The sequence below is a fragment of the Myotis nattereri genome (assembly GCF_964212035.1).
Source record: "Myotis nattereri genome assembly, chromosome: 1".
Classification (NCBI taxonomy): Eukaryota; Metazoa; Chordata; class Mammalia; order Chiroptera; family Vespertilionidae; genus Myotis; species Myotis nattereri.
The window spans coordinates 164,104,808-164,125,777 of NC_138075.1; the positions used below are offsets into that span (position 1 = coordinate 164,104,808).

A 20,970-nucleotide genomic window follows, 5' to 3' on the forward strand; every position below is an offset into this window, starting at 1 on the left:
CCTCCCGGCTTCCTAACGAGGTCGGCTGGGTGGTTTGTGCCCCCTTTTCTGAGAGGTGGGAAGGGGGACTCCGTGTGCCTCGAGTGCTGCGTGCCTGTCTCTGCTTTTTGGCTCCTCTCCGTTTAATTACATGGAGCTGGAACAACTTGATTCTAAAACAAAACACATGGGCTGAGAGTGCTCGGAGGACATTTGCTAGTGATGTAGCTGCGAAGGTATGTGCGTGTGGAGGCCCCAGCCCGCACCGCTCTCTGCTTAGGTATTGAGAGCGATCCTTGTGTTTAAACCCAGCGTCTGCTCTCCAAGTTCTTAAGCCCTTGTTTGGAAAGTCACAGTTAAAGCAGAACATATTGGAGCAAGGTGATAAAGGAACGGTCTGCGAGTCTTCTTTTAAATCCTGATTTTGTTTTCTCCCTTTTTTTGTGGGAAACTATTGGTTTCCAACCCATTTATATGGTCTGTGAGAGCAAAGGGTTTGCCAAGTGGCAGGACGAGAAAGGAGGACTTTATACAAAGAGGAGAAAGTTGGCCCACCGTGGGATTCTTCTGTTTTCTACTTCCCTCCATTGCTGACCCCAGGGTGGGGCATTTCTTTCTTCAGCCAGTTCTCAGGCGAAGGCGAGGTTTTCATCTCTTTCTTCCCCAACTTGCCTTTGGTCCCTGGAGAGGGAAGGTGTCATGTCCTGTTCTGATTCCATCAGATTCTAACCTGAATGTCACAGCTGTCTGTGCCGTGGGGGATGGGGATGCACCAAGGCTGGTGAGGACGTGCACTTCGGGGTGAGACTTCCCTGGGTTTCCAGCTGTGTGGCTCTGAGCCTCATTAACCTGAGCCTGTATTTCACAATAAACGTGTTGTGATGCTAAAGGGAGACGCTGCCTACAGAGCACAGGGCCAGTGAGTCATCAAGGGAAATAAATGTTAGCGATTTCGCAGGGCCCTCAGCGAAGTGACGTGTCTACCCTCTTGGCAGCGAGAAGCACAGCTGACTGCAGTGCCCTCTGCCACCACAGCCCACCCTCGTGGTGATGCTGTGATTAAAAGCTGCGGAGGGCGATGGGAGCATTTGTCCACGAAGGGCTTTAGCGTTAGAAAGTCAGGCATCTCGTGGATGCACTTGATGTCGTCCTACGTGTGGAGCCAAGCGCTCGGTGACTTTAGGTGTGATGGGATCCTGTGTGCACACCTGTCCCCTGTTACCCAGTTGTGCCGCGCACCTAGAAATAGAGAAAGAGAGACAGAGAGAGAGAGAGAGATGCTGAATGACTTTATTTTTGTACTGCAGAGCCCCGAGTGCCTTGGGGGACGGCACCTTTGTGGTTTGGGGTCAGAAATGTGAAGTGAAATAGCACTCTGACCCGGCAGTGAGAGGCTGACCATAGTTCTCCTGTTGGGATGTTGAGAACAAGACATCTTCCTAACCGCTTCTCAGATGTCTGAGAGCGAAAGGAGGAGGAAGGGGCCCCGGTGTTTGCCACGGCCACGCTGGAGCGTTCCGTGCAGGAGTTCAGAACACATCGCATACCCTCGTGGCGAGGCCGGGTCACTGCTGGGAGGTTGGGGAAGTCCTGCTTTTAAGAGCGCCGGCCGTTCTCCGGGCACTCCATGGTGTGTGTGCTTTCCGTTCCCGTCCCTCTGCTCCTGCGGCTCGCCCAGCCCCTGTCGGTCTGAAGCCGGCAAAGTGTCCCTGCCCAGCGAGTGGAGACGGCCTCCCAGGTGGGCAGCTCCGGTTTCCCTGGAGCTGGGAGGAGTGGCCACCCTCACTGTCGTTTTCCGCGTGGCCACCCTCACTGTCGTTTTCCGCGCACCCCGCTCGCTCGGTGGACAGCTTTCCTGACGCTTAGCTTAACCCACATGTCAGTCAAATCTGCTCAGCCACCCACTCTGTCCCCAACAGTGCTTGGGCAGGGGATTCCGAGTTGCTAATGAAGGTGAGGAATGAGTCTTTCCTCATGGTCAGTTGCACCCTGTTCCGATCACTGAGCGCTTAGTGGGTGGACAGCACTGAATAGTGTGTCATCGCACCTGTTAACACCCTGATTATAAGCGACGTTGTTGTTTTTGGTATAGTCAAGGCAAAAATACTATCAGGTACCATCGATTAAGAAAAAAACTTTGTACATACATTTTTTATATATGTAGATGTATCTTTTTTTATATTTTGTTGTTTTATTGCTTTAGAGGAAGAGGAAGGGAGCGAGAGAGACAGATGGAAACATCGATGAGAGAGAAACATTGATTGGTTGCCTCCTGCATGCCCCCTATTGGGGATGGAGTCCACAACCCAGGCATGTGCCATGACTGGGAACTGAAGTAGTAACCTCTTGATGCATGGGAGGACACTCAATCCACTGAGCCACCCCAGCCTGGCAGAGGTACCGTCGATTTTAAGACACATCCCAATTTCACCTCACAGGGTTACCTTTTGTGTGTGTGAGAGAGAACATTTACGTTCTCCTCTTAGCAAATTTCAATGATACAATCCATTGTTATGAACGGTAGCCACCACGTCATACATTAGATTATCAGATCATATTCATCTTTCAACTGAAAGTTTGTACCCTTTTACCAATCTCTTCCTGTTTTCCCCACCCCTGGAAACCACTTTTCTACCCCCCATATCTATGAGCTTGACTTGCTCATTTTTAGATTCCACGTGTAAGTGATACCATGTGGTCGTTGTCCTCCTGGCTTGTTTCGTGTAGCATCATGTCCTTCAGGCTTCCCTCCGTTTTGAAGGCTGAATAATATATACACCCACCTTTTTTTTTTTTTACCCAACCCTTTTTAATGCTGTAATAACATTAATCAAGGGGGATTCTGTTTTTGTTTTTTTCTTTTTTTTTCTGTTAAAGATTATTACTCAGATTTTAGAATGAATTGTTTTCCAGCCAGGTAAAGTGGCAGAAGAATTGATTGAAAACTTTCTAATTTATATTAGTAAAAACATGGTGTTGACTCTTATATTTACACTGCGTTCTCTCTTTCTTTTTCAGTTTCTGGGAATAGCATTTCTGGGAATTGGACTGTGGGCGTGGAATGAAAAAGTAAGTTGAATATCATGAAAATACACATCTGGGTGGTTAGAGGCTGCACGTCATACTCTATGTTCTCTTTTTTCTCTTTGAAACCGCAGAGTATAAACAAACACGGTTTGGGGGGCTGGGTGAAAAGGTGAAGGGATTAAGTAAAAAAACAAAGAAACAACCCATAGACACACACACCAGGGTGGTGATTACCAGAGGGAAAGAGGTGCAGGGGGAGGTAGCAGAGGGTACAGGGGGAGTAAATGGTGATGGAAGGAGACCTGACTTGGGTGGTGAAGACACAGTGCAATATACCGATGCTATACCATAGAACTGTACACCCGAAGCCTATGTAAGTTTATTAACCAGGGTCACCCCGATGCATTCAATTAGAAAAAACAACAACAAGACAAACAAATATGGTTCTTTACGGAAAGTGTTTTCGCAAGATAATGGCATATTTTAGGAATGGGGCCTAAACTGACCAGAATATCAAAATAATTACAGAAGTAACAGCACCCGCGCACGACGGAGACTGCGCGTGGGAATCGTGTCAGTGACCCAGAGACACGTGTTCCACGGAAGGCTTCCTCCTGCCCCAGGAATCCCAATCATGCGCGTTAACATCACTCACCTACCTGCAGCCTTCTTTCTCTTTGGTTTATTTTTTAACTGTTGGAAGCTTACTCAAGCCATAAAGATTATTTTTTTTTTTTAGTGTGAGCGTTATGTGGTCAGCTGTTAGCATGTCCTGTGAAGGAAGCTGGATATCATCTGTGTTCGAATAGCAGATAAACTTATCATTAATGCTAAAGAATGTGAACACTTATCATTAATGCAAAGAATGGGAATACTGTCTGCTGATTGAAGGCATTTAGGAATATTCGAAATTTTTGCGCAAATGCACTAGAGTCAAAGGAAGAATCTGGACAGAGAGGGCGGCATGTTCCAGGCTGCAGTGAGGACACAGCGCCGGCAGCGTGTGCTCTAAGCAGCACCCTCGTGGCACCAGGTCCGAGTTCGCCCTCCACTCGACTCCCTCCCCACCCGCACCTGTCATTTTCCTGCATGACCTTCCCTGCGGAGGCCAAGCACCGGAATTCGGAGATAAACACAAGCTCTCTCCTTCTCCCTCACTTGGCAGTGGGAGCCTTGGCAGCATGTGTCCGCCCTGGTGCGTGGCTGGCTACACAGTACAGCTTTATCATCTCCCACCTTGTCAGAAGGAGGGAGTGCACGGGTTGGTTAAAAGTGGTAAACTAAGAGGTTAGCTTAAATTTTCCCAGAAGATTGTTCCCTTATCTCTTTGGTATTTCACCCTTTGAGCTTGACCAGGGCCCCGAGCCAAGAGTTTCTTTGAAGTGTTCTGTGTGTTAAGAAGGGAGAGGAGAACTAAGAAAGTCCAGTAAACAAAAGCCCCTCAGATGCCAGAAGGAATTTCCACAACTGAAACAACGTTCAGATAGACGGCATCAAGGAAAACACCAAGTAAATCCTGAGTTTTGAAATGAAAGACCTTTTGTTCATTTACAAAATACTCCTGCGAAATGTAAAGAGGCTTACGGAGAGTGAGCCACCTTCCAGGGCGGGGATTACTGATGAAGGGAGACAAATTAAGTTCCCCAAACAGAGGTGATTGTATCTCTGGAAACTGTTATGTTGAACACTGGTCTTCTCTTGGCTCAGGACCAGCTTCTGCCTCAGTCCCCGGAGAAGCTGGGAGATCCGTGTTGGTGGAAGCTCAGAGATTCTGCTCTTCGAAGCCCTCTGGCTGGCTCAGTGCTGGGTCACACAGCTTTTTATAACTCTGCGTTAATGAGAGCCCATTTCCATCTGCTTTGAAAAGACGCTGGGAGGCATTAAATGAACGAATTGTCTAGTCTGGCAATAAACAGACAATTGGTTGTTTCGAAGGCTTTTTTTCTCTCTTTGTGAAATATAATTATCTTTTTGTTTCACCCGTTGCACCAAATGTCTCTTCTGTGATAAAATCACAAAATTCTAAAACTAGAAAATATCAGAGCAAGGGGGTGATGCGGTCTTCAGGCGGGGGGATGCAGTATCAGTCCCTTCTTTGTCAGGGCCCCTGGCAGCAAATGGAAAGTTTCTCTGGAGAGCTGACGCTCCTTGGCTAAGGTCAGCAGCTGCTGTGTAGCAGGCCTCTGTGGGCTGGGACCAGATGGAGGCGGCAGAGGGGAGAGGACAGACTGCTGCCCAATTTGGTGGGCCCTGCTGCACGCGGGCCCTGGACCTGGGATGTGGCAGTGAGTGACGCAGAGCCCCTGCCCCCTGGAGCTTCATTCCAGTGGGAGGGCTGTCAGGAAGTGCTCAGCTAGCTGAGGATGGGTTCAGGCGCTGGGAGGTGCTGCTGAGAATGTGAGCTGCAGGGTAAGGGCTGCTTAGAGAGTGGTGACGGAAGAGGCCTCTTTTTGAGAGAGTCGTTGGGAATGGCCTCCTGAGGAGGTGGCATTGGAGCAGAGACCTGGAGGAAGGAGGAGGGATCTGCAGAAGTCCTGGGGAATAGTATTCTGGGCAGAGGGAATAGCAAATGGGGTGGCCCTGAGTCAGAGACTTGGTGATTCCTAGGAATAGGAGGAAGGCCAGGAGGCCTGGAAGGAGAGAACAAGGGCAAGAAGAATAGGGGGTGTGGCCAGAGAGGCTGGCAGATGCCTGAGCGGGCAGAGTCCTGCTGAAGTTTGGTTTGAGAGGAAGTCACCAGGGCATATTGACAAGGGAGTGTCTTGATCTGGCTTTGTTTTAAGATGGCTCTGCTTGCTGTGTGGAAAAACAGCACAGCTTTGGGGCTGAACACACCTGAGTTCAACAGTGGCTTCTCCATTTACCATCTATGTGACTCTGGGCAGCTGTGTGAACTTCTCTGAGATCCCCTCTCCTTGTTTGTGCAATGGGGACACTGACATCACCTTGTAGGATTGTTGTGCGGATTAGAAGACAGGGCCTGCTATAAAGTAAAGGCTTCGTGGAGACATGGCTCCCTCCCCTGGGCGCATGGCTGAGGCATGTCCACTCCTACATGGGGACGGACGGGGCAGGATGGAGGCTTTGGAAGCTGCCTCCGATTTTAGGAGAGTTCCAGGCTCTGATTCATGGGCCCCAGAGAACTGGTTTGGTTTTGGGGCTCCTAAGGAGGATGCGATGTGCATCGATCACCTTGGTAACTGCAAAGGATGCTCTGTCAAAGCCCCCTGGGTTAACTTCTCAGCTGGACCAGGCCTCTGGCAGGATGAGGTTGGAGGTGAACCACAGCCAGCCACAGGCGGTGGGCGGCCTGCACCTGCGGGCGGTAGCTCCAGCCTGTGAGTCCGTAAGTAATGCCCCCCGTGGAGAGAGCAGGGACATTTACTTGAAAGGAGGCCTAGAGGGCAAATCTCTGAACTGGGTCACAGCTGGAAGGATCAGACGTAATACACATTTTTATTTGGGCTGCAGAAACATTGGAGGCACAAATTACCATGCCTCATACTTACTTAATTCCAGGCCAAGTTTTAAACCAAGGGCTAATATCACTAGGGACTGTTACACGTAATAATTAAGTAATTCATTTCTAAATTCCAAATCGACTGTGACGATGCAGAGGATGGCTGGGTCTCCACAGAGAACTGGTTTACGTGCAGCTTTTCGGAAATAGCAGGAGCTGCTGTTTCAGAGGGAACATTAGCAGTTATGTGGCATGAGCTGCTGTTGCACCGCAGGCCCCGTGGCATCCCGCCAGGATTCGTTCTGTCACCCAAATAATGTTTATTGAGCACGTAGCATGGGAAAGCGTCGCGCTGGACTCCGGGATGTGATTCCTCAGGGAATTTCCAGTCTAGGAAGGGTGCACAGCTATGTGTAAAATCCTGTATAATAAAGAGCTAATATGCAAATGGTCGTCATGGCCTCACGCCATCACGGCCCAGACACTCAACACTGGGGAGAGAGGAATGGGGACCAGCCAGGCACAAATGAGCTTGCAAGAGAGGAGTGGGGACCAGCCAGGCACAAATGGGCTCACAAGAGGAATGGGGACCAGCCGGGCTGCAGCCCAGAAGAGGGATAAGTCGCCCGCCCCGCAGTCCCGAGCGCCTGCAGCTGCAGCCCAGGTGAAGCCACCTGCCCACGGTCCAGCCTGGGCGAAGCCAGCACAGGTCCTGGGTGCCTGCAGCCGGCCAGAGGGAAGGAAGCCTGGGTCCCAGGTGCCTGCAACCAGCTGGAGGAGGGACTCTTGGGTCCTGGGTCTGGGGTGAGGCAGAGGTGGTTAGGGGTGATCAGGCCAGCAGGGGAGCAGTTAGGGGTGATCAGGCTAGTAGGGGAGCAGTTAGTGCAGTGGTTCTCAACCTGTGGGTCGCGACCCTTTGGGGGTCAAACGACCCTTATACAGGGTTCGCCTAAGACCATCGGAAAACACATATATTATTACATATTGTTTCTGTGATTAATCACTATGCTTTAATTATGCTCAATTTGTAACAATGAAATTGGGGGTCACCACAACATGAGGAACTGTATTAAAGGGTCGCAGCATTAGGAAGGTTGAGAACCACTGAGTTAGGGGCAATCAGGCAGGCATGCAGGTGAGTGGTTAGGAGCCAGCAGTCCTGGATTGTGAGAGGCAGTTGGACATCCCCCAATAGGTCCCAGATTGGAGAGGGTGCAGGCTGGGCTGAGGGACACCCATGCCCCCTTCCCTGTGCATGAATTCCGTGCACCAGGCCTCTAATGTATACATAGACACATAAAATGTTGTCATAAGTGCTCACTTGAAGTGTAAGTTTAACAGTTCCTACAGCAGAGTACTCACCACCTCTATCTCTTTGGGTTACTCTTCTGTCGCAAAGACCTTCCTTGCACCAAAGTAGACCCATGTTCTTGTAGTTTGCACTCATTGGCTGTCGGATCCCACAGAATCAGTCCTTCTCCAGGTTGGCCCTTGAGGTGTTCAGGGTGGAGTCCCTTCAGCATCTTGGCCATGCTCCTCTGACCTCCGTCTCGTGTGTCCTGTGAACCATTGAGAGAGAGCTTTAGGGGGCATGGAGCATGTGGCTGGGTTATGTCCCTTGGGGTCACACTGTTGATCCCAGAGAGTTCAAGTGGGTCTCAGATGCAGCTAGGTTTCTGCTCTCCGGAGTCAGGGCAGGATTCCACATTCACCCAGCTGCCATCCAGCACATTCCCCATGCCACTCAGCGTGGCGTTAGCTGTACGTTTTGATCAAGCTGCTCCCTCAATCCCTTCCTCTGTGCAGGCCCTCCTCTGGCGCTTCGTCCCTTTAGCCGCTGGGGAAGTCCTGCAGGTCTGCGTGCACATGGATGCTCTGTGTCCCACGCCTCCTAGATTATTCTGATTGCAGTCAAGCTTAGTTATCACTGATCAAAGCCACTGTTGTGTTGAGCAGGCCAAGGACAGAGCCCGATGACATGTCACTAGAAATTTCCTTTGGGGTTGACACTCATTCGCTTACATGTGCCCCTGGGTGTCATCAGTCATGCAGTTTCTAATCCATCCACTTGTCATTACATCAGATTGCATTTCTGCATCTTGTCTTTATAGATAGACGATAGCCTTCACTTGATCTCTGATTAACCAGCCTAGGGACTTAGTTGAACCTGTCACTTTCTTATTGCACCCATCTGGGCCATGGAGCACATCATTTTGTCATCCCAGTACTCAGCAACCCTTACCAGGAAAGCAAGGACCAAGGCCTGGTTTACCCGTCCTCCCTTCCTGAAACGCTCTCCTCACTTGGCCTCCAAGATCTCCCACACTCCTGGCTGTCCTGCCTCACGGGCAGTGCCTCCTCACGCTCCTTTGCTAATTCCAGCTCACCTCTTTGACCTCTAAATGTTGCAGGCTCGGTCCTGGGACTTCTGCCCTAGGAGGTCGCATCCAGGCTTGGGGCTTTTAAATGCCATCTAACACTGATGACTTTCAAACTGAAATCTTTGGCCCCGACCTTCTACCTCCTCCAGACTTGTATAGTTGGTAGCCTGCCTATCATCTCCACTTAAGCGCCCAATGGGCTTCTGGAACTTAGCAACCCAAAACAACACTCCTGACGTCCTCCCTGCCACCCCCACCCCCGCTCTTCTCAATTGCAACAAACAGCAACTCTGTTCATCCACTCGCTCAGGTGTTTAGACACCTTTCTTTCTCTTATGTCACATCCAATCTGTCAGCAAATACCGTCAGCTCTACTTGGGAAGTATATAGATAATCTGATTTCTTCTCACCACCTCTACTGTCACCCATTGGTCTAAGCTGCCACCACATCTTGCTTGCATTGCTCTTGTGCCCCCAGGCCCATCTCTATGCAACAGCCAGAGCAGTCCTTTTAAAATGTAAGGCAGATTCTGTCACTTCTCCCCTCCAAACCCTCCAGTGAACTTACCATCTCACTCACAGCAGTATGTGGTGCCCCATTACATCTGGGGTCTTATTTCCCACGCTGTGCCCTCCCCTGCTGCCCTCTAACCCCCACTCATCGTCTTGCTGTTCCTCCAAAATCTCAAGCATAACTCACCACCCCAGGGCCTTTGCACGTGCTCTTTACTATCTGGTATGCTCTCCCCCAGAGATCCCCTTTCCTTTACTTCCTGATCTCTGCCCAGATGTCACCTTTGTCCATAGGCCTTCCTGGCTTATTTAAAGTCACCACTCTCACCCTACCCTGGGCCTTTCCTCTCCCTTCCTTGTGTTTCTCCCCTTGTGTTCTCAGAGGACTTATCAATTATGTGATAACAGGTTTATTGCTGCCTTTTCCCACTACAAAGTCAGCTCTGTGAGGGTGGAGGCTTTTGTTTATTTCTGTATTCCTGTACCTAGAACATTAACTGGCACAAAAAAATATTGCTTACAAAAGAAAGAATGAGCAAAGAAATGATGAAAGCATTCTTTTTAACCCTGGCTATTTTGTGGCCTGTCTGGTTCATGTACAGAAGTCAGTATTTACCTCAGATCTCTAGTCAGCACATTGTAGTAACAGCATGAACGGAAGTAAAATGACATGTGGTTTCTGATGTGGGATCTGATAGTGGTACAGTGGTAGGAACAACTAATCCACTAATTCTGGGTGTCAGGAAAGAAAAGAACCCTTTGTTTCTGGCATTAAAATGAGAATCTGTACATGATTGTCACAACTTGTGGAGAAATTAGAGGTACCTCTCCTTTCCCTTTTGCCCGTGGTTTTTGTGTATGACTTCATTTTTCAGTGGAGACGAGAGGCAGAGGGATACATCGCTGACAGCCTCGCAGTGAGGTGCTGCGGGCCGGGGACACTTCGCTCTTCAGAGCAGGAGGAGTGCCCTTCACTGGCCTTCAGTGTGAGTTCTGGATTCTATTGCCCCTCCTGGCCACCCCCCACTTCCCCCCGCTCCCCCACACACACACACACACACAGCACAGGCCCACCAGGAGGGCAGCGGGTATAAATTGGCCTGAAAACTCCTTAAGGGCAGGAGCCTGTGTTCCTTGACCTTCTGTGCTCAGTTCTGGTGCCATGCCTCCCCCACCATGGATGCCCAGAGGATTCGTGACTAAATGAGAGAATATGCAGAAGACCACGCAGGATAAATAGCTCTTCACACAGGGTTTCATTTTCACTTCTGGGATCTCTGCACCTAGCATTAAACTTGTAGAGAGGAAATCGAGCCCAGAGAGGTACCCTGGGAGTCTGCCCCTCTGCCCCAGTCCCCTCTCCTGTCCCCATCATCCTCCCTGGCATTCACCCAGCTGGGCGCTCTAGGGAACCGGGGGTGGAGGGGGAGGGGGTGGGGGGCAGTGGCTGGAAGGAAAGGGCTGCCGTTTTCCTAACTCCAGTGGGGGATGGAGTCGGAAGAACTGCAGCCCCATCTTGCTCTTCTCCATGGCTTTCCTGGGGCTGCGGGCAACCTTACCCTCCAGGCCCCCTCTCCCCCCATGGCCTGTATTGTAGGTCTCACTTGGGAAGCTTCTGGTTGCTTCCTGTCAGAATCGTACAGCAGGCTCACTTCGGGAAAGCTCCCTGTTTTCCCAAGAAGGCACATGAGAGAAACGAGGTTCAGTGCCCAGGCCGCTCCTCGCAGGAGGGGTGGGGCTCCCACAGCCTGCGGGGGGGGGTGGGTGGCCGTGCCGACTCCGGGAACTGGAACAGAGATACACGCCTCGGCCCTGAGCCTGCTTTACCGGGCCGTTTCTGAGGTGCTGGGAATACTTCTTTGAAGCTTTTCTTTTAGTGACTGAAGCGGTGTAAGTGGGTCTGCATCTCCGCCTCAGTTATCACACCCCACGCCAAGTCACCCCCCAAGGTCCCTGTTGTGGCCCCAAACCTGAAAACCAAACAGCCTTGCTCAGGACCTGGGAAGCTAGCGGGCGAGGGGCGTGCTGTCCCGGGCTCAACAGTGAGAGTTTACATCTTCTCTTTTTCTGCTTCCCTCCAAGCTTACGCGGGGTTTGTTTCAGGAAGGAAAGTCAGGGGGGGTCAAAAGCTCAGCGACTTTGTGGTTCGTTCTCAGATACCACAGTCCTCCTCTCATGTGAAGGCACAGGCCGGGCCCAGTGACTACACAGGCTGGATAAATACCCCGAACCTAACTCTGGGTTAAAACGGTCACCCTTGGGCCCCCACGAGGGGAGCAGGGCGAAGCCTCTCTCCCTGCTTCCTCCTGCCGCCCCGCCCCCCACACCAGATGCTCCTCTGCCCACTTCCTTCCAGGGCAGGGGTGGGGGCGGGCTCTGCCATCTGGGCCTGGCAGGTGGTAAAGGGGGTGATGTCGGTCTTTGTGGTTCCCTGGAGCTCGGTGGGCGTCACTGTCCTCGCTCAGATCTGGCCTCTCCCCCGCCCCCTACAGTGCTCTACTGGGCTCCCTGAGCAGGACCAGCGACGGGACCAGCGGCCGGGCTGCCGGCTCTGTGGCAGGTTGCAACCACTTGCGGCAAGAAAGGATGACTTCTAGTCTCACGGGTGACCTTTTATGACGAGGAAACGGGAGACCACGTGTCTTTAGAGCGGCTGGTCGTCCTCTCCCCTCGCGTCTGGGCCAGCCCTGAGTGATGCTGCCCCCCGCCCTTGCACCCCGTGGACGCCGGGTCTAGCGAGCGCCCTTCGGGTCATGCCCCAAGCCCTCTCTCCGGGCTCTGCGGCCAGTCCTCAGCCAGGCGGGCGCTGGGTGTGCGGACTGGTTTGCCTGTCAGTCGGGAGGGAGGTCTTTGATGCGTGTGGAGGCAGGTTCCCTGCGGTCTGCCTCAGTGGGTCTTCTTGTGGGCACCGTCACAGGCCACCTCCAGCTGCAGGACCACTCCTCTCTGAGGAGCTCATTTTCTTTAAAATGTCCGATCTGCCATCCTTTGTCAGGTAGGGCGATGCCTCTCTCCCTCGAGGAAAGCTGTTGCCTTCAGCCAGGGGGGTCTGGGTGAGGAGGGTGGGAGAGCCAGGCCGCGGCCTCATCCATCTTAGGGGGTGCATCTGGCCCGCGTGGGGCGCGCATTCCGCAGGCCTGTCTCTGCTTCTCATCCAGCAGCTGGAAGGAATGTGCTAGTCGAGGCCAAAGCGGAGGAGCCCCAGACCTGGGGGCTCATTAAGGCTATTTTTGCATTTCTTTTCCACGTGTGTGGAGAGAAGGAACTGAAGCTTGCCAGGTGGCACACGGAGGCGGCGCTGTGCTGGGCGGGACAAACCGCAGCCGCTGCCGAGGTTTATCGGTGTGGAGATCTGCAGCTTCGCCTGCCTTTCCGTCTCTGCGCGTGCACGGAAGCCTCTCCCAGGAAGCGTTGTGCTCAGCACATGGTCCTTTCTTGTGGAGCCTGGGGAAGAGGCTGCCTGCGTTCCCGCGGTCACTGACTGTCTGAGGACTGTGGGGAGGTGCAGGCTGGCGGGAAGGGGGGATGATTTTTCATTCTTTCTGAAACACACAATGTTCATGAAACCAGTGGACCGGGACACGGCTCAGCGACTGGGAGGTCATTCGGCAGCAGTGACTCTGTGGCGACCGGTGTGCCCAGTCACTTCTTGGCAGCGGAGGCATCGGCCCCTGGGTCAGGGCGCCACCACCCAGCCACACAGCTGCTGACTGCTCAGTGTGCTCACCACCGCCGACTGACTTCTCACTGCTGTTTCTCCCCCTCTGTGTGCTCCTCGCTTCCACCCCTCACAGCTGTCTTCTCTGAGCTTTGCTAACTTGTGGCTTCTCCCTTCTGCCTTTGCTCTGAGCGTCTGAGTGACTGCCAAGTCAGTTCCTGCCATCTCTGTCAGGCGTGACCATTGGGTGTGGCCAGGGTTTTTCTTAGAAGCGGGTCAGGCAGGGCAAGTTGGGTGAGCACCTGCCATGTGCTTCTATGGCAGCCGATGTCTTCCTCTGGGTCTAGTAAAACAGTGATGCTGATGCAATGGGGATAAACTTGGATTGGATTCTGATTGTGTGCCAAGCACTTAGCATAGTGTTTGTATTTACTTGCATATTTCCTCCATCCTCATAATAACCTTATGATAGAGGGTGCCGTTTCACCCAAGTGGAAATGGAGGCGTAGGCTGGTCTGGTAACTTGCCCAAGATCAGACAGGCTGTAAGCAGCGGAACTGGGATTTGGCACGAGGTGTCTGTATTGTAATGCCCTGTCTGCCTCTCTGCCCCACACCCAGCCCTGACCAGGCGACCCCCGGGTGTGTTTCAGGAGACAGAGAAGAGGTGGGAGCCATGGGGGCTTGAGTGGTGTTCAGGGTGGTTAGTGCGGGACGCAATGCTCTCGGCCACACCCAGAGCCAGCTTGTCGAAGGGGCTGCAGTATTGGTCCGCCTTCTGCTGTGATGGACACACACCCGCACGTTTGTTTGTTGGCTCCCTAAACTCTGTTATAGTGGCATGGCCTTAGGCACGGCCCCTTACTGTGTTCCTCTTTAGACACAAGCTAAGTACCGAATGGATAATGGAAACCACCTATTTTCACCAGAGGATCACTCTTCAAGGCTTCAAATGGATATGCCAGGAGCTAGTTGTCCCAAAGCCCATTTGTGGAATGGCTAATGTGCTGAACATATGGGTTTCTATCAACTTTTAAAACAGGCTCGTATTCATTGCATCTTGACAGCAGCACTTTCTGTTCTTGTTGTTTGCTTTTGCCTCTGCTGCCTGGCGCAGCGACAGGTGTAGCCTTAGATGACCGAGGGGCAGGAGAATATGGATATGGGGACATAGTATGGATACGGAGGATTCTTACACATGACTATACTCTTAATGTAGCGACGAAGAATCTATGTGCAGGAAGTCCTCCAATATTCTTGAGTCTGTAGTATTTGCATCGGTTTTTCTTGTGACCCGCAGCCTTGGCCTCTGGCGCGCTCTCTCTTAGCCTTCCCCTTTCTGTCTCCGCCAGTGCTGTGCACAATTCTGCTTTCACGTCAGCCACAGGCAAGGGAGGAAGGAATCAGTACGCGCAGCTAATTGCTCTGCTTCTCCTCCATTTATCCTCACTCCAATTCGATTCCACTCCATGGGGTATGTTCAGACTCCCACACAGTCCAGCGTCCTTGCCCCCCCCCCTCCACCCCCCACCGCCTCCCAGGGCTGAGCTGCAGGATGCACGCGGAGAAGGAGACGAACTTCCCGCTGCGATCCGGATGCCGGCTCCACGTGCGCCCCGCTCGCACACGCAGCAGACCAGGGAACAGCAGGGAGTAGCCAAGGGACATTTCGCATTTCTTTATCTCCCAGCAAATTTGAGTTCTAATAAGTTGGCATTTAAACCCAAGGACTGAGCATTCACGTTTAGATGGAGATTTGGAGCCTAAGTCATGCATTACTTGTCAGTGACATGGGCAGAGCACCTCACAGTTCCTCCCGGAACTCATGTCCTTGTTGATGCTGAGCTGCTAGTGAGTCAACCTGGAGGAAAGCTCTTTACACCGGCTTAATGGTTAGGTTGACCGGAAATATCAGCCGGCCTGTAAAGGGAGCACCCCCATACTTTGTGTCCAGCATGAGGTGTGAGCTCCAGTTTTGGTCACACGTTTGTTCGTGTGTGTGTGTGTGTGTGTGTGCGTGCGTGTGTGCGTACGCATACGCATACCTGTGTAGGTGCACCCGTGCACCACTCACTTGCAGTTTATCCAAAGTGGCAGTTGTAGTGTGCAGGACTCCCCTGGTGCCAGTGCAGACCCAAAGGGAGCCAGCGCGTCCAGTCAAGGGGTTTTAATTTGTGGTCAGGCCAGGGGTTATAATGCGGTTAGAATTTCCCCTTCCTCCCAATTCTTTGTTTCTTTGTAAGCCCTGGTTTTCTGTATCTCACTACAGGCTGACTGTTTCCACGTGATGCAATACATACTGCAGGTGGCTCCAGAGTGGGCATTTCACAGTCTCGGCCACGGGAGAGGGATGTCTGTCCTAACCCTGGTTTCCAGGGAGGGGCATGCAGGCTGCCTGCTCTCACGGAGGCCCGGGGTCCTGTGAGAACTGGTGCTCGAGGGCTCGTGGAGTGGGCGTGGGGGAGAAGGAATTCTTACAAGAAGGGGGAATGTGGTTCCCCAAAGGAGAGGGTGGTGCCCACAGGTTCCCAGAAGACAAGGTGTCCACTGGTGGTGTTCTGACACATTCCTGAGGACGTACCGCGAATGCATGTCTATTTTAAATCACTAGGCAGACTTAACTGTAATCTTAGATTTTTTTCCTTCCGGCTTCTTGTCAACTACATGCTTTAATTGTAATTATTCCTCGGTAGGCATGTTCTGGCACTTCTGATTCATTTGTCAAACTGAGCTTAACACAATTACCGAGTCTAGGGAGAGAGCCCATCTTGAAGGCAACAGAAGGCTCCGCTGTCAGTTTTGTAATCCAGTCTCTGTGGCCAGGATTCTGTTCAGCTCCCCCTTCCTCTCCCTGTGTCGTCAGAAACAGTGAGACTGCCCGCCCTTCAGGAAATAGTTGGGAACACTGCACAGGTGAGAGAGGAAAGTTTTCTCACCTCCATCTAGGTAAGGGGTCCTAACCACAAGGGCATTTGGGCACTGGGCGTTGACGTCCATACCTTATGGTTTAAGATTTGAGTTCATTTTCAAATGATCCAGTAAAAATAAAGTTCTTGGTCGCTCTGTGCTTTGTGCAGTGTCATTGCCCACACCCTCTCCATAACTCTCTCCAGTCCTGTCTTTTGCCAGAATTTAGGATTAAGTGAGGAGAATCTGCAGTTCAGCTAGGCCCCCCAATGATTGGCGTTTCCATGGAAACAGTGGAAGGCCTGGCAATTAAAACTGAACCTGCAGGCTGGGGAGAGTAGACATACGAAAATGAGTTGTCTGAGAAGCCAAATTCTCATCCTCCGAGCTGAAACTCAGAGAGGACAGGTGATCCCGGAGGCTGCTGCCAGCAGGGATCGGACCGTCTAGCCTTGGGGACGGGCGTGTCTTGGCGTTTAGGGCTCAGGTGTGTTTGCCAGCTTGCTGGGTTTGCCAGAGTTGCCCGGATAATTGTCCTTGTGATTCACAGAGCTCTGTGTGTGCAGTCGTGGATCATGGAGGAGTGGGAACAATCTGATCTTTTTAATTTTAATTTTTTATTGATTTTAGAGAAGAAGGGGGGGGAGAGAGAGAGAGAAACATCAACAATGAGGGAGAATCATTGGTCGCTGCCTCCTGTATGTCCCGCATTGGGGTTTGAGCCCGCAACCCAGGCATGTGCCCTGATCGGGAATTGAACCGTGACCTCCTGGTTCATAGATCAGCACTCAACCACTGAGCCACACTGTCCGGGTGAACAATCTGATCTTCGCGCACACTTGAGTGTGAATCCCAACTTAAGAGCCTACTAAAAACGGATGAAACCATAAAAGAAACCTAGAAGGCGACAAGTCCTAGTTTCTGCTCCAGGGTGGGAACCGGTCCTGGATCCCCTCCGACAGAGGTTCACAGCTGGGGTCCGAGGGGAAGCCGTGGCTCTCCGGCGGCCTCTCTGGCCCTTGCTGGGACGCGCTGGCATGTCTAGCCTCTGGTGGTGGAACTTCTCCCTGTCTCTTCCACCTCGGCTGCCTCTTCGTTTTGTTGCCGAGGAAATTGAGCCTACGTTTCCCATAATGAAGTTGACTTTTTTAAATTGAAGACTGTTATCTTGTACCCCTAAAGACCTCTGTGCCCTGGCCAGGGAGGTCTAAGACCCAACGCCTGCGTTTAGAAAAAGGCATTCTGACAGGCGAGGTTGATTTATTTCCAGCACTGGGTCCTCACCACTGTCCTTAGATTTTGTGTGACTTTTCTGAGCATCATTGTGTGGTGAAGAATTGGTCACTGTGTTTATGTACCTTACCACCCCCCCCCCCCCCCCCAGTATTCAGCACGCAGAGCTAGGAAATCCCGAGGACACAGGATTGTATTAAAACACTGGTCTCTGCATCCTGCCGAAGGGTGTGGCTGTCTGGTGACGTCGCCCAGAAGTTAGTGAGCCCACCCTACATTCCTATGTGCTTTCATAGTCTCTGAGCCCTCCATCTGTGATTTATTGAAAACATCGGCCTTTGTACGTTGTACATTTTAAGCTTCTTAATTCCTCATCCGTCCTAGATTAATAGCCTATTATTGTTCTTCAGGGGTTGCTCCCCTCATCCCTAAGAAATGAAAACCTAACAAACAACATACTCTTGTCCCCATGTTCCTACTACCTTAAAACGGACTAACACCTACGTCTCCCAGAGTCGGGCATTGGTCAGTGCTGACTGGGACGTGCTTGGATGTGCATGGCTCCCACTTGGTAGAAAAAGAGTAATGAAGTAGACAATCTTTTCTGGGTCCAAAACAATAGCTGTATGACCTTCAGCGAGTCGCCAACCCTCTCTAGGTTCCATTTTTCTCAAGCATAAAATCAGATGAATACTTTATATTCTTCCGGGTTATTGCGAATGCTGCGATAACAAATTATTTAATATTAAGATTGTTAGAAAACTATACCATGACATACTGTGGCGATTTTTGAGAATAACCTAAAAGAAAAGAAAATATTGATGATATTTGGGTATTTAAGACTCACATACATCCAGTTTCAAAATAACAGTATTTGGTGTCTATAGGAAGGAATAGTACATTTGGACCTTGTATTTCAGAGGAAAAATAATGTCATAATTTCTTTTTTTTTTTTTTTTTTTGCATTCAAGAAGGCTAACTTTGTTTTATTTTATTTTATTTTTTTGATTTTTTTTTTTTATTGCTTAAAGTATTACAAAGGGTATTACGTATGTGTCCATTTTATCACCCCGCCCTAGACAGTCCCCTAGCCTCCCCTATCCCCCAGTGTCTTATGTCCATTGGTTATGCTTATATGCATGCATACAAGTCCTTTAGTTGATCTCTTACCCCCCTACCTCCTGCCCCCCAACCCTCCCCGGCCTTCCTGCTGCAGTTTGACAATCTGTTTGAGGCAGCTCTGCCTCTGTATCTATTATTGTTCAAAAGTTTATAATGGTCTCTATTATCCATGAATGAGTGAGATCATGTGGTATTTTTCCTTCATTGACTAGCTTATTTCACTTAGCATAATGCTCTCCAGTTCCATCCATGACGTTGCAAATGGTAAGAGTTCCTTCCTTTTTACAGCAGCATAGTATTCCATCGTGTAGATGTACCACAGTTTTCTAATCCATTCATCTACTGATGGGCACTTAGGCTGTTTCCAGATCTTAGCTATGGTGAATTGTGCTGCTATGAACATAGGGGTGCATATATCCTTTCTGATTGGTGTTTCTGGTTTCTTGGGATATATTCCTAGAAGTGGGATCACAGGGTCAAATGGGAGTTCCATTTTCAGTTTTTTAAGGAAACTCCATACTGTCTTCCATAGTGGCTGCACCAGTCTGCATTCCCACCAGCAGTGCACAAGTGATCCTTTTTCTCCACATCCTCTCCAGCACTTGTCGTTTGTTGATTTGTTGATGATAGCCAGTCTGACAGGTGTGAGATGGTACCTCATTGTTGTCTTGATTTGTATCTCTCGGATGATTCGTGACTTTGAGCATGTTTTCATATGTCTCTTGGCTTTCTGAATGTCCTCTTTTGAAAGGTGTCTATTTAGGTCCTTGCTCATTTTTTGATTGGATTGTTTATCTTCCTTTTGTTAAGTTGTATGAGTTCCCTATAAATTTTGGAGATTAGGCCCTTATCAGATATGACATTGGCAAATATGTTTTCCCACACAGTGGGTTTTCTTGTTGTTTTGTTGATGGTATCTTTTGCTGTGCAGAAGCTTTTTATTTTGATGAAGTCCCATTTGTTTATTTTCTCTTTAGTTTCAAGTGCCCTAGGAGCTGTGTCAGTGAAGAAATTGCTTCGGCATATGTCTGAGATTTTGTTGCCTTTGGATTCTTCTAGAATTTTTATGGTTTCCTGTCGTACATTTAAGTCCTTTATCCATTTTGAGTTTATTTTTGTGTATGGTGTAAGTTGGTGGTCTAGTTTCATTTTCTTGCATATATCTGTCCAATTTTCCCAACACCATTTATTGAAGAGACTATCTTGGCTCCATTGTATGTTCTTGCCTCCTTTGTCAAATATTAATTGAGCATATTGGTTCGGGCCGATTTCTGGGCTCTCTATTCTATTCCATTGATCTATATGCCTATTCTTGTGCCAGTACCAGGCAGTTTTGAGAACAGTGGCTTTGTAATACAACTTGATATCTGGTATTGAGATCCCACCTACTTTGTTCTTTTTCAGGATTGCTGCAGCTATTCGGGGTCTTTTTTTATTCCAGATGAATTTTTGGAGAGTTCGTTCTAGATCTCTGAAGTATGCCGTTGGTATTTTAATGGGAAGTGCGTTGAATTTATAGATTGCTTTGGGTAGTATGGACATTTTAATGATGTTGATTCTACCAATCCAGGAACACGGTATGTTCTTCCATCTGTTTATGTCTTCCTCTATATCTTTTTTCAACGTCCTGTAGTTTTCTGAGTAGAGGTCTTTTACCTCTTTAGTTAAGTTGATTCCTAGGTAGCTTAATTTTTTTGGTGCAATGGTAAATGGGATTGCTTTTATAATCTCTCTTTCTGAAAGTTCACTAGTGGTGTATAGAAATGCCTCAGATTTCTTAGGGTTAATTTTGTATCCTGCTACATTGCCAAATTCATGTATTAAGTCTAGTAGCTTTTGGATGGAGTCTCTGGGGTTTTGTATGTATAATATCATGTCGTCTGCAAATAAGGACAGTTTTACTTCCTCTTTTCCAATTTGGATGCCTTTTATTTCTTCTTCTTGCCGAATTGCAATGGCTAACACTTCCAGTACTATGTTGAACAGGAGTGGTGAGAGTGGGCATCCCTGTCTTGTTCCTGTTCTTAGGGGAAATGGTGTTAGTTTTTGCCCATTGAGTATGATGTTGGCTGTGGGCCTGTCATATATGGCTTTTATTATGTTGAGGTATGATCCTTCTACTCCCACCTTGCTGAGAGTTTTTATCAAAAATGGGTGTTGAATTTTGTCAAATGCTTTTTCTGCATCAATTGATATGACCATGTGGTTTTTTTCTTTCAGTTTGTTTATGTGATGTATCCCGTTTATTGATTTGCGGATATTGTACCATCCTTGCATCCCTGGGATAAATCCTACTTGGTCATGGTGTATGATCTTTCTGATGTACTGCTGGATCCGATTTGCTAAGATTTTGTTGAGGATTTTGGCATCTATGTTCATGAGGGATATTGGCCTGTAGTTCTCTTTCATTGTGTTGTCTTTACCTGGTTTTGGTATTAGGGTGATGCTGGCTTCATAGAATGAGCTTGGAAGTGTTCCTTCCTCTTGAATTTTTTGTAGTAGTCTGAGGAGGATAGGTTTTAGTTCTTCCTTGAATGTTTGGTAAAACTCCCCTGTGAAGCCGTCTGGTCCTGGGCTTTTGTTTGCTGGAAGCTTTTTGATGACTGCTTCAATTTCTTCCATAGTTATTGGCCTGTTGAGATTTTTAGATTCTTCCTGATTGAGTTTTGGAATGTTGTATTTTTCTAGGAA

General features: G+C 49.6%; 1 protein-coding gene across 2 annotated transcripts in view; it reads left to right on the top strand.

The window, feature by feature from the left end:
- TSPAN5 (tetraspanin 5) overlaps window positions 1–20,970 on the top strand; it is a 180,342-nt gene that overhangs the window by 138,252 nt on the left and 21,120 nt on the right. For both annotated transcript variants that reach the window (XM_081085768.1, XM_081085769.1), the window contains exon 2: window positions 2,998–3,048. In XM_081085768.1, the coding sequence (XP_080941894.1) occupies window positions 2,998–3,048 (51 nt within the window). The remainder of the gene's footprint in view (window positions 1–2,997; window positions 3,049–20,970) is intronic.